At 48.9% G+C, this 14,474-nt stretch overlaps 1 protein-coding gene and 1 long non-coding RNA gene across 6 annotated transcripts in view; one reads left to right on the top strand and one right to left on the bottom strand.

Moving 5' to 3' along the window:
- HK1 (hexokinase 1) overlaps positions 1-14,474 on the bottom strand; it is a 120,317-nt gene that overhangs the window by 9,592 nt on the left and 96,251 nt on the right. For all 5 annotated transcript variants that reach the window (XM_077894801.1, XM_077894803.1, XM_077894802.1 and 2 more), the window contains 7 exons: positions 11,602-11,757; positions 8,929-9,162; positions 6,676-6,980; positions 4,984-5,132; positions 4,578-4,697; positions 3,104-3,199; positions 1,542-1,641 (listed from right to left, as the gene is read on the bottom strand). In XM_077894801.1, the coding sequence (XP_077750927.1) occupies positions 1,542-1,641; positions 3,104-3,199; positions 4,578-4,697; positions 4,984-5,132; positions 6,676-6,980; positions 8,929-9,162; positions 11,602-11,757 (1,160 nt within the window). The remainder of the gene's footprint in view (positions 1-1,541; positions 1,642-3,103; positions 3,200-4,577; positions 4,698-4,983; positions 5,133-6,675; positions 6,981-8,928; positions 9,163-11,601; positions 11,758-14,474) is intronic.
- On the top strand, positions 3,958-6,980 carry LOC144312294 (uncharacterized). The gene is made up of 2 exons (XR_013377785.1): positions 3,958-4,195; positions 5,684-6,980. It is a non-coding gene; the product is annotated as an uncharacterized LOC144312294 (long non-coding RNA).

The raw sequence follows: 14,474 nt of genomic DNA, 5'->3' as shown, positions 1-14,474 counted from the left end.
ACTTCCCCCAGATATTTTAATATGCACCTCAGTCACCTGGGGAGCTTGTTAAGATGCAGATTCTGGGGTGGGGCCTGAGACTCTGCATTTCTAACATGCTGGCAGGTCCACACTTCCTGTAACCAGGCCCCAGAGCACCACCAACCCACCCCTCAGGTGGGATGCAGACCGACTTTCAGCACCCTTGGGGGATACAAGGCAATCCCCACTGGCCAGACCAAAGGGCCTGGATTGGTTTCATTCTTTTTAAAGAAACTTAAGTAGAATTCATGGATGCTTCTCACTGTGTAACTGGACTGTTTTGTGTTTCTGTTTTCTCAGCTCCCTTTCACCCCAAAGTGTGAAAGTGAGAGAAGAGGAGCCCCAGAAATGGCCAGGGGTGCACAGAAAGCCAAAACACATAAATCCTACTTCTTGCCAAAGGGCACTGGGAGCAAAGAGATGGATGGAGGGAGGAAGGAGAAAGTGGGTGTGAATGCAGCAGGAACTGGGAGCACCTCCACTCTGCTCGCTTACCCGGTGCCAGGAACAGCTAATCAGGCAGCCCTGAATTAGGCAGGAAGGCCAGGCCTGGCCTCCAGTGGGGAATGTGCTGTGTCACTCTGGATTTGCGTGTCACACCTAAGGCCACTCATAAGCAGAGGAGTGGGGTGGCTAGGTAATAAAAGAAAGCTTTGCAAAAGAAAGGAGGAAACAAAATAGCCCCAGAGCCAGGCCCCCAAACCTTATACCTGCAGCTGTTCCCCAGTTTTCAGAATGTCCTCAGGAGCCAAACATGTCTTAACAAATGAAAGGGTATTCCAGGCATCAGGAAGGCAGCCTGCAGGAGCCTTATCCCCATCTCCTAGACACCTGGCAAAGGGGCTGCACATCAGGGCTGTCACCCCATCTTGTCCAGGTAGAGCCTGCAGAGGTTGGCCAGGAAACGGGGCCTTCTCCCAGCATTCTGACACCAGGAGCAGGCTCAGCTGGACAAATGGTCTTCTCACTGCCCTAGTTGATGTGCTTCCAGAATGCCGTGCTCTCAGGCCCAGACTCCTAGTGTGTTTGGACTATAAGGGAACAACCTACAGAGCCAACCTCTCTGCATCTCACCAAAGTGGCTGCCAAAGGCAAAATGGTGCTCAAAACTAATCACTGGCCTTTTCCCACAGTCAAGGGAGAAGGAGGACTCTGTTGCCTCCCCAGTCGCAGGCTCCCACCCCACAATACCTGCCTGGTGGCCCTCCCACTGAGCCCAGTAGTTGTCCCAATGGCCAGCCCAGCCCCAGGTACTCCCACCCTGTCCACCCAAGCTGTGTAAGCCATTTGGGGCCTCGCTCCTAGACAGCTCTAGTTGCAAGCCCTGGGGTGAGTGTTGGGGAACAGAAAGCCACCAGGATAGCTCCGCATCCTCGGTCCAAACTCTGGAGGTGGTGACCAGACAAGAGGGACAGACATAGTGTCCCATACAGAGAACTGAGCTGCTGGCTTGAGGCCCCACAGAACAGGACAACCCAGCCTTCCCTGCCCCAGAGAGACAGACTTTCCAGAACACCTACCTACGATGAGCCCAACCTCGCATGTAGGCTCCTCATAAGCACAGGTCATCATGGTGCCCACCGTGTCATTGACCACAGCCACCACATCCAGGTCAAATTCCTTTGGAAAGAAAGAGATACAACTTTAGGAAGGGACGGCACTGCTTGACACATCACCAGAAAAAGTTTCCTTACCAACCTTTAAAAAGGCAATTAATACTCTTTCACCAACTAAACTACTAAACCTACTATTAATGATGTATGACAATGGAGATCTACAGAAAGGTGCCATTCTACCCATTTCACAGATGATGCTGAGTACCAGAGAAGCAGCCTGGACCAATCTGGTGAAGAGAGAAAAAAACAAGGGACTATGGCCAAACAACTCTCTTTCTCGGGGAGTTTAGAGTGTTACAGCCTTCCAGAAGGCAAACACCAATGCCAAATCCATTCCTCAGAATCTGTCCTTCTGAAATAGCCATGTAGGTACACAAAGATACTTACTTCATGGCTCACGTGGGCCAGAAATATAGATCAAAGGGGGCTGTGTAAAACACGAGTTCCAGCAAACACTGCAATGCCGTGCCACCGCGGAAAAGAGGGAGGTTGATCTCTGTGTGGTGACATGGCAAGATGCCGGTTTCACATTAAATGGAATAAGCAAGTTGTAATAGAGCACATACGGGAGCATTCCCATCATATGATGCGCATATGTGTGAGTCGGTATATGCACAGAACGTAAATCAGAAGAATGCTACCATTAAGAGTTGTGCAATGGGCAAAAGTAGGTCAGCAGGTTTCTTTCCAGCGGGATGTAAGTTGTCTCACGTACTCTTCCAGGTGCAATCAGCCCCTCTGTCAAAATCCCATTCATGTCAGCCTTCCCCACTGCTGACTCGTTTGCTCTTTGGAACTAGAGGCATTTGAACTTTTTTTTTTTTTTTTACCTAATTCCCTCATTAATAAGTAAAGTCTCTGGAATTTTTCATGTTATATTTTGCAATGTCCTCCAGCCAAACACCACCAGAAACAAACCTGTAGTCAAATAGAGCTGGGCACAGTGACTGGTTACAACACGGGTGACACATCTCCCGGGGTGTTTGGAAAGTGCTAGAAAGCACTAGTGTGGGCTTTGAGCCTGAGGTGGTGGTCATAGGGAGGGCTCAAAGTGGGGCTTGCTCTGGACTGGACGTGGTCCGGAAGCAGGGCAATTCCCTGAGTGTGTGCTGAGTTCTGACGTCAGTACAGACTTGTTTTCTTCTTGTCTATTTTCCATCAGAGTTACGGAGAGAAGCTTCGAGGTCAGCAGGAGGTCCCCAAGGCCGACTGGCTGCGCCAAGCCATGCCCAGCTGCTAGGGGCTGCTTGTCTCTGTTTCAGGCATTATAAAAGTCATGATTTTACTTTTCTAAAACCATCCTTCAACAACACAATACCGTCCGCCTCCAAGTTACTGCTGACAGTTCAGAGAATCTTCAGACCCTGGGCACACACTTCTGTGCTTCAATTCTTTACAGCCAGTTTTTATGATCCCACCATCCCCAAAACAGTGAAGATTTTTAAAAACATCCTTTCCATAGTTACCTCTCTCCTTTTTATCGCTTCCCTTAGTAACGTTGCTACATCGTTCCCCACGCAGTCAGTCGCCTTAAAACCCTTCGTCCAGGTGATCAAGATTCCCTGAAACAGGTAAGGTACCAGGAGAGTCCTGTGTAATTAGCCCTTCTGGGCAGAATGTAAAGTTTCCCTCCCTCCCTCCTGAGTAAACATCTGCTGAAAATCTGCAATGAGACTATGTTAGAGCATCTCAGGCACAAAGGAGTAACATACAAGGGGTCCTCTGCACCAGCCTGCCCCCTCCTCACCATCCCCAACACCCACCACAGTCTGGTGGATAATTCGCATTTCACAGATGAAGAAACTGAGGCATTCAGAGGATAATGGTGCAGCCTCTGGTAAAACCAACTAGTTCCCCTAAGGAATAGTCTACCAATAGCATAAATGGAGAAATGCAAATTTTTAGTAACGCCTGATACTGCCTAAAGTAAACTTTTGGTTTGAATGAAGTTATACATTGGCTGGGCGTGTACTCACTACAATGAATACAGGTGACAGTACAAGCGAACCCCTTAAAAAAATGCAGGCCTTTAAAAACTACAGAGCACAAATGTATTTGGATCTAACTGCTGAGGTATAAAAGAGCTTAAGAGGACAACACCCCAAGCCAGCACAGTGACTTGATTAACTGGCTTCCAGAAGCAGGTGACCCTACCTAGCCTCCTAGGTGCTGCCTGCCAATCATTTGCCTTAAATCCTGGCCCAAGGCTCTTTGTGATCGGATGCTACTCCAGGGCTCCTCCCTGGCCACACCCCCACCGGTGACACAAGGAAGCACTTGTGGCTACTCTAGCATGACAGGCTCCGTCCTGCCTCTGTGACTCTGCACAATCAGTTCCCTCTGCCCAGCATAACCCTACCAACCTGCCACCCTCAGCCCTAAGCCCTCAGCCCAGTGCCGAGCTGCGCACATAAGGCTGGGATCCTCCATTAGACTGTTGGCCCCCTGAGGAGGGGAACTGTCACCTTCAGCTCTGTACACAGCACTCAGTATTCTGCAGGTGCTCAAGACCTGGCCCTGGAGACCCTGTTTCATTCCATTTATTGAGCATTTATTAAGTAAGTATGGGGTAGGGTGGGGTGGGAGGAGGGTGGACACAGGCCCTAGCTCAAGGAGCACCGGACACAACAGAAAAGAGACAATCACTAAAAACATGGGAAAAGTTTTTAACTTTTTAAATTGTTAACTGCAATTAACACTCGAAGGAAGAGGGAACATCGGGGAGAGGCTGAGATATTTTCACCTACAGGACCAGGAGGTTTCCCAGAGGAGGTGGGTACTCCAAATGATAACAAATAGAGAAGGCTCTTAAGAGCCTAAAATAAAGCCTGGGTCAACCCACTGTGACATGTGAGCCACTCCCGACACTGAGTGGTCAGGTGAGGCTGAAGGAGACTCCAGGAGTCCGTGCTGCCCCGTGCCTAGGGGAAAGAGTCTTACCGCGTCCAAGCTCGTCTGCTTGCAGGGGAATGAGAACGTAAAACCCAGAGGCATTTTGGGTCCTTTGATCCCCATGTAGTCCAGGAAGTCAGAGATGCAGGAGACGATGTGGTCAAACAGCTTTAGGAGAAAAGAAGGGATTACCGTGCTCTCTGGTTTCATGATTTCAGCTCACATGTACAAGTGCACAACTACATACACACATGCACAGAACAAGTACCCCTCCAGGAACTTTGCAGCCCCCCAAGCATCATAAGCCCAGCTTTGCGGAAGGTGCCTGATGCTTTGAGGCCATGAGGACACAGCTGCATAGCTGGGTGCACCACGTGGCAGTTTGGGGGGACCCAATGCCACTGGACAGGTGACACACGTGCACCATCATGGTATAAAAGCAAAACTGTCTCACCTCTTCCCCAGTGCCCTGCATGATTTCAATGGGAATGGCATAGATCTTGTTGTGCATTTCCACCGTTCTCTTTTTCCCACTGCGGATTTTCACCAGTAGGACACGGAAATTTGTTCCTCCAAGATCAAGGGCCAAGAAGTCACCATGCTCTATCACAGTCAAGAACAGAAAGATCATCAAAAACAGCAAAGTGCCTCTTGGTAGCCAGTAACCCCAAGACTCAAGCCCCTATATTAAATAGAGGGGAGAAGCTTTGGCTTCTGCTCCCTCCAGCACACGGCTCGAGCTCAGGGAGGGTGGGCAACTCACTCACTGACCACCATGATCTTTGAGCCACGCTAGCAGGACAAAAGACCCATGGACAAACCACCTCACAATAAGCCAACAAACAAAATTCTCAAGGGTTACTAAAAAGCAGGGCAACAGTGACCCGATTTTAGGGAAGCTCACACCAAAATTAGTAATTGATGTCAATGTGTAGACTGTTTGTAAAAATGTGCACATTTTCTTCCCTCTACTTTTCCTTTGCAAAGTGACTTTGCAGTTCTTCCCCTCAAAAGATGGAGTCTGTTTCTCCTCCCCTTGGCTCTGGCCCAGCCTTATGACTCGCTTTGGCCGACAGAGTGTGGCAAAAGCAAAGCTAAGCCGGTCCCCAGCACAGGCCTCCAAGAGGCTCTGAAATCCTTCCTCTTTTTTACAGACCCTGCTGCTACCACTTGAACAAGCCCGGTGGCCTGCTGGAGGGTGAGACATGTGGCCAGGCACTCCTGTACCCTTGCCGAGTGCCAACTGCTAGATGTGTGAGCGAGGCCTCTAAGCAGTCCAGTGACTGCAGACTCATGAATGTGTCCAGCAGAGACCAGCTGTGCCTGGCCCAGAGGAGCAATAAGAAGTGGTTGCTATTTTAAGCCACTAGGTTTGAGGGTGGTTTATAATGCGATGATACAACACAATAATAAGTAACTCACACATAGGACATAATTTATATCACAAAGATAATCTTAAGGACTCACCCAAGAACCCCTCAGAGTCTCCATAGCACTCAGCAAGGTCAGCCTTAGGGGCTGCATTCTTTTTTTAAGAGTTTATTTATTTATTCATGAGAGACAGAGAGAGAGGCAGAGATACAGGCAGAGGGAGAAGCAGGCTCCTCGCAGGGAGCCTGAAGTGGGATTCGATCCCAGGACTCCGGGATCACACCCTAAGCCAAAGGCAGACACTCAACTGCTGAGCCACCCAGGCGTCCCAGGGGCTAGACTCTGTTCTCCAATCTGCCTGGAGTCCCAGGCCTCCTTGTCTACCTCCCGCGCAACCTGTTAGGACTTAGGAAGGGTGCACTGGGTTATCTATCCTTCTGCTGGTTCATCTGCTTGTAAGAGACCCTACTGTAATCCCAGTACTGTAGGACTGGCCCAGTCATTCTTTTAAGAATACTTTCTGATTCTGAGCAGGACTGTGGTTTTAGTGATGGTGCTTGCCTAGGGGGCTTGACCTAGGGAAAGAAAGTCATGTGTCCAGAGTCAACAGGTGTGGCAAGTAATTGGTAAAAATGGAAAACCCAGGTTGTGAGTGGATTTCTAGTTCTTGCCAAAATAAACGCATCCACTGGAGATGCGACTTTCCTGCAGCCCCACTCGGTCACCAGTGGGGAGACGCCAGAGAGGTGCACTGGCCCCCAGCAGAGGCCCTCACCGGTCCCGTCTGGAGTGCTCCGGACAAAGGAGGGCAGCATCTTCACCACGGCCTTTTCGTGCGTCTGCTTCCTCAGGCCCATATCCATCTCGGTCCGCATTCTCTTCTTCACCTCCAGCAGCATATCCTTGGTGAGGCGGAAGTGGGCCAGGGTCTCCTCTATCTGCCGGTGCTGCTCGGCCAGGCGGTAGGCCACCGCAGTGACCATGGCGGCCCCCTTGCCGCTGCCGCTCTCAGAGAGGAGGAAGCGCACGTCGGAGTCGGGGACCAAGCGCCTGAGAGTCTTGTGGAAACGCCGGGCATACCTGCGAGGGGAGCATGCCACAATAGTTAGAGGAGCCATCTGTCAGGGACCTCAGTTCCCCTTCCTTTTCCCCACACCTAAATTCCATGTTCTGTACTTGATTTTCTCATGACACAGGGCACACGCATGCGCTGTAGAAAAGCTGGCAAATGCAGAGAAGTTAAAAAAAAATGAAATAGCCCATAGTCACACATGACAAAAAGGATTCGCCTTGTTTCATGAGTGTCAAATACAGAAAATTCAGGGCTCGAAAGGGCTTCTGTCCTCCACCATGACAAGGAGATAACAGCAGTCATCCAGAACCCTGTGGCTGGAAGTCAGAAAGCTCGGGAGACAAGGGCAAGCTCTGCTACTTCCACATCAGGTGACCTTGGGCCTGTCACTTGACCCCGAAGTCCATGAGGATTGACGGTATCTGGCAGATAGGGGTGTGGGAGCAACCAAATGAGGTCATCAATTGCTTGGATTGGCTACTGGGGTTGAGGACAGGCGCCATAAATAATCACTCTTGGTTTTTTTTGTTTTTGTTTTTTTTCACTTGTCTTTCCCTCTGCCGCCAAGGGTCTGGACATTCTTTATGTCCTTTAGAAGAGGGCTTTAGGACTCAGTGAGAACACTGAACCTCCTCAAAGTTTACGGTCTGTCATAAGTATGAAAGGTTGCCTGCCAAAGGAAACAGGGAAACCAAAGCCCCAAAATATTAACAGTGATCAATGCCAAGGGATAGAATTAAAAAATAACTTCTATTCTCTTTGTAAGTTTTTGAACTATCTAAAGTTTCTATACCAAATACATGTTACTTCTGAAATAAAACACATTTGATCAAAGTTACTTATTTTTTTTTTTGCATGTGATAATCATAGATGAAGAGCTCTGGTGGTGGCTAGTGGTGATGGTTGCAAAACTGTGTGAATATACTTAGTACCATACACTCAGAAATGGTCAGGATAGTAAATTCTATAGTGTGTATTTTACTGCAATTAAAAAAAATTTTTTTAATGTCACGTTGCAAATCTCTTTCTTATCCAAACATCTGCCAAGAAACCGTCCACCCTCCAAAAAAGATAGCTAGTTTCATTATGAAAAATTTTACAAATACTTTAAAAATACAAAGAAATAAAATTAGGAACCTAATAGATAAGAATGTGTAACGAGCTCACACCCTATCTTCTCAGTAACAGGATGATTTCCATGTAAGTCAACATTCATTTAACTGTTACTAGAACTGGGTGTGAAGGTACCACAGGGCCACTTCACATGTACTTCGTAGATACAATGGCCAAATATCTGAGGTCCTGTGCAAAAAATCATGTCATAGGCAGCTATTGTTAAAAGTTAGTATATAAAGATTCAGATTTTCATCTTTAGCCTTTTAAAAATGTACCCACCATATTCTTGGTACCACAAATGGCTTTTGCAGCTAAGCTGTTCAATACACAAGAAGGCAGCATGGTGATGAGCCCCTCATCACCCGTAGGGACCACTTACAATTTGTACCTCCTTCTGGCTCTCGGATACAAAGCGTCAACAAGTCGCCTGTTTAAAAAAGGCATGTCTGAGGGTTGAGGGGCCTTTTACAGAAGCTTCTAAAATAAGAATGTGGGCATTGTACCTATGACCCAAGCTGTAGTGAGAATGGAGGTCACTGATGAAATAGGAATAAGTAAGAGAATTTAAGATACAGACACATCCCATCCAGTGTTCCTGGCAGCTACAGAGGTCTCTAATAAGACTTATGAAATAAGGAAAAGTGACAGTACAGAAGCAACACCAGGAGAACTGGCTGAGGGCCAGATACTTCTCAAGTGGGCAACTCTGACCTCTCTGCCCAGAACCTCGTATTGTCTTGTATACCAAAGACGTTCACCAGGTGCAAAAGTCTGACCTTTGGAGAAGGTCCTGAGCCCAGATGGGCACTGAGTGCCAATGATAGCAAAGGGCAGACTCACTGTGGGTGCGTCTTGTAAAGAGACCCGTCGACACCAACCGTGGTCCGCAGCCTGGGTGTGCCCTTGTTATCTCGAAGGCGGTTCAAGATGGCGCCCAGCGTTGCAGCCACCAGGTTCGCGGAGCGAAATGAGACAATGGTACACACGTGCTGGACTGAAATACAGTCATCATCAGATGGCTCCACTCCCAGGCGGGTCAGGATTTCTTTGGCATTGTGGAGGCCTTCCTTATTCCTGTGAGGTTAGAGGCCAATAATTGTGAGTTAAGGATCACATTGGGCTATGCAAAGCATTGAGTTCTGAAAGTCCTGGAAAGGTGAACTCCATCATTCACCATGTGTGTATGGTATGGGATTAAGACAAGAAGTGTGTTCTGAGAACACAAGGAGGAGTCTCCTCCATAAGAAATCCCAGGTAATAAGAGAAAAAAAAAAAAACGGTACTGGGCTGGGTTATGACACATCAGGAACATGGAGACAAGTGGAGGAGAGACAGCTGCCTCAACCCCAGAGCTCAGTGCTCTGGTCCCCTGCTCCTGAGATTTGTGAGTTGCCCTGAGATGCTTATATACCCTTTCCTTGAGGTTTTCCAGTCAGATTTTAATTTTATGCATACCTGTTTTATGTATCTTCTGTTAGATTCATTCTGAGGTATTATGATTTTGTTACCATTATATATTCATATACATACACACACACACACACACACACACACACACACACACACATCTATAGATATTCTTTTTTTTTTTCACTTTCCTGTAACATAGTAACGTGAGATGTTAACACTGGGGAAAACTGAGTCAGCAACACATGGGAACACTCTGTACCATCTTTGTAATTTTTCTGTAAGTCTAAAAGTATTCTAAAATAAAAGGTTTATTTAAAAAATATTTTATTTTTTATTTTAATTATTGCCAATATATAGAAATACAGTTGGCTTTGGTATCTTATCTCCAGACAACTCCCTAACCTCTTGTTATTCTAGTCACTTGTCTAGATATTTTTGGTGTCCCATACAGACAATTAACATCTGCAAATAATGATAATTTTACTTCCTCTTTTTTATTCTTATGTCTTTAATTTCTCTTTCTTTTCTTTTTTCTTTTTTACTATTTAAAAAAATTTTTTTGTCTTTTCAAACACTGCCTAAGACTTAAGACCATGCTAAATAGAAATAGGTGATACTGTCTTACTGCTGATTTTAAAGAGAATGCTTTGAATGTCTGTCCTGGTAGGATGCTCAGGTTTGGTTGAGACGGCCTTTATGACAATGTACGTGTTTCTTGAGCTAGTTCACCTGGGCTTTTGTTTCTTGGTAACCAAATTGCTGACACCAGAAGCAGGCCAAAAGAAAGTCAGGCATTTCCTGACTCTGTCAATGACTTTGAAGACGCGCCATGAGCCTTGTGTCCCCTCCCCTCCCAGAAGCTAGCCGGGAGGCTTGAGAAGAGAGATGGCCAGAAACTCAGTGTTGCGGCACCCTGTCCCAATAGCTGCTGAAGGAGAGTGATCCTAGGGTAGATGCCCAGGACAGGGATGTGACTGAGGAGGAAGTCTTACATAAACCCCTTCCAATTTCCACAGCCTCCTTCTCTAACTGCAGCCAGCAGGTGTGCATCTTCTGCCAGGAACCAGAGCTAGGAAGCCACTGGCTCGACGCAAGTCTCCACACAGCAGGGCAGTGGGAAGGACGGCTCCGTGCAGAGGTGAAAGGACATCTCCAGCATCAAGCTAGCCCTATCTTTCAGCAGGTGGCCTCTCACAGGGCTACAGGTCTCTGAACCAGAAACAGAGCCTGGTGGCACACAGAGGCCAGCCACAAGACAGGAGTCCTTCAGACTACTCAAACTGCCATGGGATCAAGTTTGCCTTCTTCCCTTTTGGGGTGTTGGCCCACAAGTAACAGCTGAGGCAAAGAAGTCTGGGCTTCTCGGGGAGGCTGAAAGGTAGCAGTTGCTGGCTGCACTCTATCCTCCGCTGCCCATCTACCCTGTCTCAGCTGTTAACCAATGTTTCTCAGACTTGTGCCAGGGAACACATCTGGCTGTTAACAGGTGAGAGAATGGGGAGAGGGCATTTCAGGCACAAAAAGAAGTTTGGGAAAAAAAAAAAAAAAGAAGTTTGGGAAATTGGGGTGCCTGGGTGGCTCAGTTAAGTGTCCAACTCTTGATTTCTGCTCAGGGCCGTGAGTTCAAGCCTTGAGTCAGGCTCCACACTGGGCATGGAGCCTGCTTATGATTCTCTGCCTCATCCCCCCAACCCCCAGCGCACACACGTACTGCCTTTGTGTGCTCTCTCAAAGAAAAAAAAAGAGAGAGAAAAGTTTGGCAAATTATAAGTTAACCAAAGTAAACTGGGTTTTCTTTAATAAGCTAATGAATACTATAAATCTCTAAGTGGAGGCTAAATATGCAATATTTCCTAATCCTATTAGCCACAGAACCCTTTCTTCAGGGAACACCTAGTTATCTTGAGGTCACCAGGGTTCCCGGGAACACAGTCTGGAGAAGGTGTCCCCAGGGACTTCCAAGGCCAGGCCCAGGCTCAGTGAGCTCCTTGTTCACCACTAGAAGCATCTGCTCCCTGGACTCTGATCTCCCCTGCATGTGTGGGCGACAGGGGTAGGGGGTGGTATGAAGGAAGAGAGAAAGCCCTAGGGGCTAGCACCTACTTCTCAATGGCTGACACATCACTGGTCTTCAACTTTCCCCTGGTGAGCAGCTCCGGTGTGATCCGCCCTTCAAATAACAGGCTCTCCTTGGCCATCTTGACCAGTATCAGTCGAACCAGCTCCCCTAGGTACATGCCACTGACCATCTTCTCAAACCTGCAGGAGCAAAGCACATGGCACTTGTCAGGTCCTTCCTACATGTGTACCCCTGGGAAAGCTCGTGAGGGACACAACAGACAGGCAGACACAAGAGAGAAGCACCACCTCATCTGCCCAAGCTTATGGTCTCACTGGCAGGCCAAACCACACCCCTGTGTCACTAAATGTTGATGAGACAGCAACTCCGGACCCCACATCCAACACCAGGGTGGGGAAAGGATGAAAGCATCATGGGGCACAGGGCAGGCAGGGAAGGCTGCCTGGAGGTGAGTCTGGGATGACAAGGAGGTTCCCCAGACAAAAATGCACAATATGATCATTTCTTTTCTGGGTTTTTTTTTTTTAGATTTTTAAAAATGTATTTATTCATGAGAGACACACAGAGAGAGGCAGAGACATAGGCAGAGGGAGAAGCAGAATCTCTGTGGGAAGCCTGATGTGGGACTCAATCCCGGGACCCCAGGATTACACCTGAGCCGAAGGCAGACGCTCAACCACTGAACCACCCAGGCATCCCGAATATCATAATTTCTTACAAGACGTTACACTGTGCTTTTTAAAGGGCTCTCATGGCCATCACTCCAGCAAGGAGGTCCCCGAGCCCTGTGAGAGGAGGTGGCTAGGATGCATTCTCTCCATTTCCCAGCTCAGAAAGGGTAAATGCCTTCCAGGCAGGAAGGCTGAGTAGATGAGGGACTGAAATACAGCTATTCCCCATGGGACCCCTGTCACTATCCACCTTCCTGGCATCTGTGTTCTCTTTCTCTGGCCAAAAGGACCAACAATTTACTTTGGGGAACCCACTCCTCTCCTACTGATCTCACCCTAAACCCCAGGGGAGGGCTCTGATTAACTTATCCTGTGGCCCCAGCCACATGTAGCCACAGGCCAATCACAGTGAATCCTCTCTCTTGCTTCCCTGGGAGGTGTGGGCTCCGGGCCACATATGAGGCAGATACAGGCCCCATATCCTGGCTGAGCAGGGGCCAGGGGGAAGCACCAAGCAGGACACGTCGAAGTGGTAGGCAGGTCCACATCCAGGTGCCCTGCCTCTCCTCTGAGGGAGCCCAGCTGGCACATCCAGAGCTAGCTGTGACACAGCAAAACAATCTGTTCCATTCAGAGCCATGCCCAGGAGCCAGGGATGCTGCTGGGACCTGAGCACCTGGCCCTCCCTGCCTCCTGGACCCCCTCCCCCCACATGGGCACAGAGGAAGACGGTTCTCTCATTGTTACCGCTCCTGACAGGACCAGACAGGACTGCCCCAGCCACAGCCGTGTGGAGGATCCCTGGCAGGAGAGGGCCTGTCTGAGTCCCAGTCACTCAGCCACCACCCCAATACCTGTGGGAATAGCCTCTGCCCAGCCCTGAGCCGGAATCTCAAAGCAGTAGGAGCCAGATGGCCTGGGCTCAATCCTGGCTCTGCTGTTTACCATGCTACTTCCTGGTTTCCTCACCTGGATAACGGGGTAGATGGCAGGGCCTCTGGTAAGGTTACTGTACAGAGGATATACAGGCCACCATGGGTGAAGTGCTTCGGTGTCTGCTAGCCGTAAGTATATGGCCCTTGCTATGCATCTCACACTTTACTAAGCACTTCACTTGTACTAACATTCATTCTCACTATAACCCTATGAGGTAGACAGACAGCATCATTATCCCCATTTCACAGGTGAGAAAACTGAGGCTCAGAGAGGTTCTATAACTTGCCCATGGTCACACAGCTAATAGGTAGCAAATCCACATTTTGAACCCACATAAGCACCAGAGGCTATGTATGCTGTAAGCACTGTGCTGTTCTCTCTCACGGGTAGTTGTCATTAAACGTGACCTACAGCTATCATGCTAGTGGCCACCTAGCCCCATCCCCGACCCTGTCCCTGGCTACCTTCATCAGCTCACTTTCTCCTTAGGCGGCCTGCCCCCACTGGGCGGTGTAACAGAAAAGGTTCTTCCTCTTAGGATGAGCTAAAATCAACCTCCTGGCACCCTCTACCCACTGCTTCTCACTTTGCCCTCTGGAGACACTCAGAATGATCTCCCTTTTCTATAAGGACGTCTTTTACATACACAGATCCTGACATCCCCTTTCCCTAGGGCCCCTGTCAGAGCAGCAGGATGAGGAAAAAGCATCTCTGATGCATCTCGCTGAGCTCAAGCCAAAGGCTCTCGGACACAGCAGGGCTCCTTCTCCACCAACATGCTTCCCTCTGCTCAAGTGAACCAAGCAAGTGGTGATCTGCCTGTCAGCAGTCAGATGCCTCCAACCACAGACTAGCCGGCAACACCGTGGTGCTGCAGCCTTCCTGCCTGCTGGTGGGCACGGGCAGAGCTGAGACCCATGGGGCCTGGGGACAGGCTGGGAAGGGTGGGGTGGGGGTCATGTTCAGACAGGAGAGCAAGGACCTGCATGCCAATCAGGAGTTCCCTTGGCAGCCAGGGTGTGCTCCAAAGGACAGCCCAGGGCGTACTCCAAAGGGCAGCCCAGGGCCAGATTGCCGGGAGAGGTCTGAGGCCACGCTAACCAGGATTAGCAGTGTGGAGAGGTTCTGTACCGTGGGAAAAGCAACGGTAAGAACAGGTGTTTGGGGGCTGACTTCAACTACCGTGCAGGCCAAAGAATTCTCCAGGTCAAACCGTCCTGCTGTCATAATCACTGCCGCTTTAGTTTTGTGGGGCAAGTGTCTCCTTGCATTTTGAAGGATGTGATAAG

The sequence above is a fragment of the Canis aureus genome, chromosome 4 (assembly GCF_053574225.1).
Source record: "Canis aureus isolate CA01 chromosome 4, VMU_Caureus_v.1.0, whole genome shotgun sequence".
In the NCBI taxonomy this organism is placed as follows: domain Eukaryota; kingdom Metazoa; phylum Chordata; class Mammalia; order Carnivora; family Canidae; genus Canis; species Canis aureus.
The sequence above is the reverse complement of the archived record's forward strand: the minus strand, read 5'-3'. Positions and strand labels throughout refer to the sequence as shown.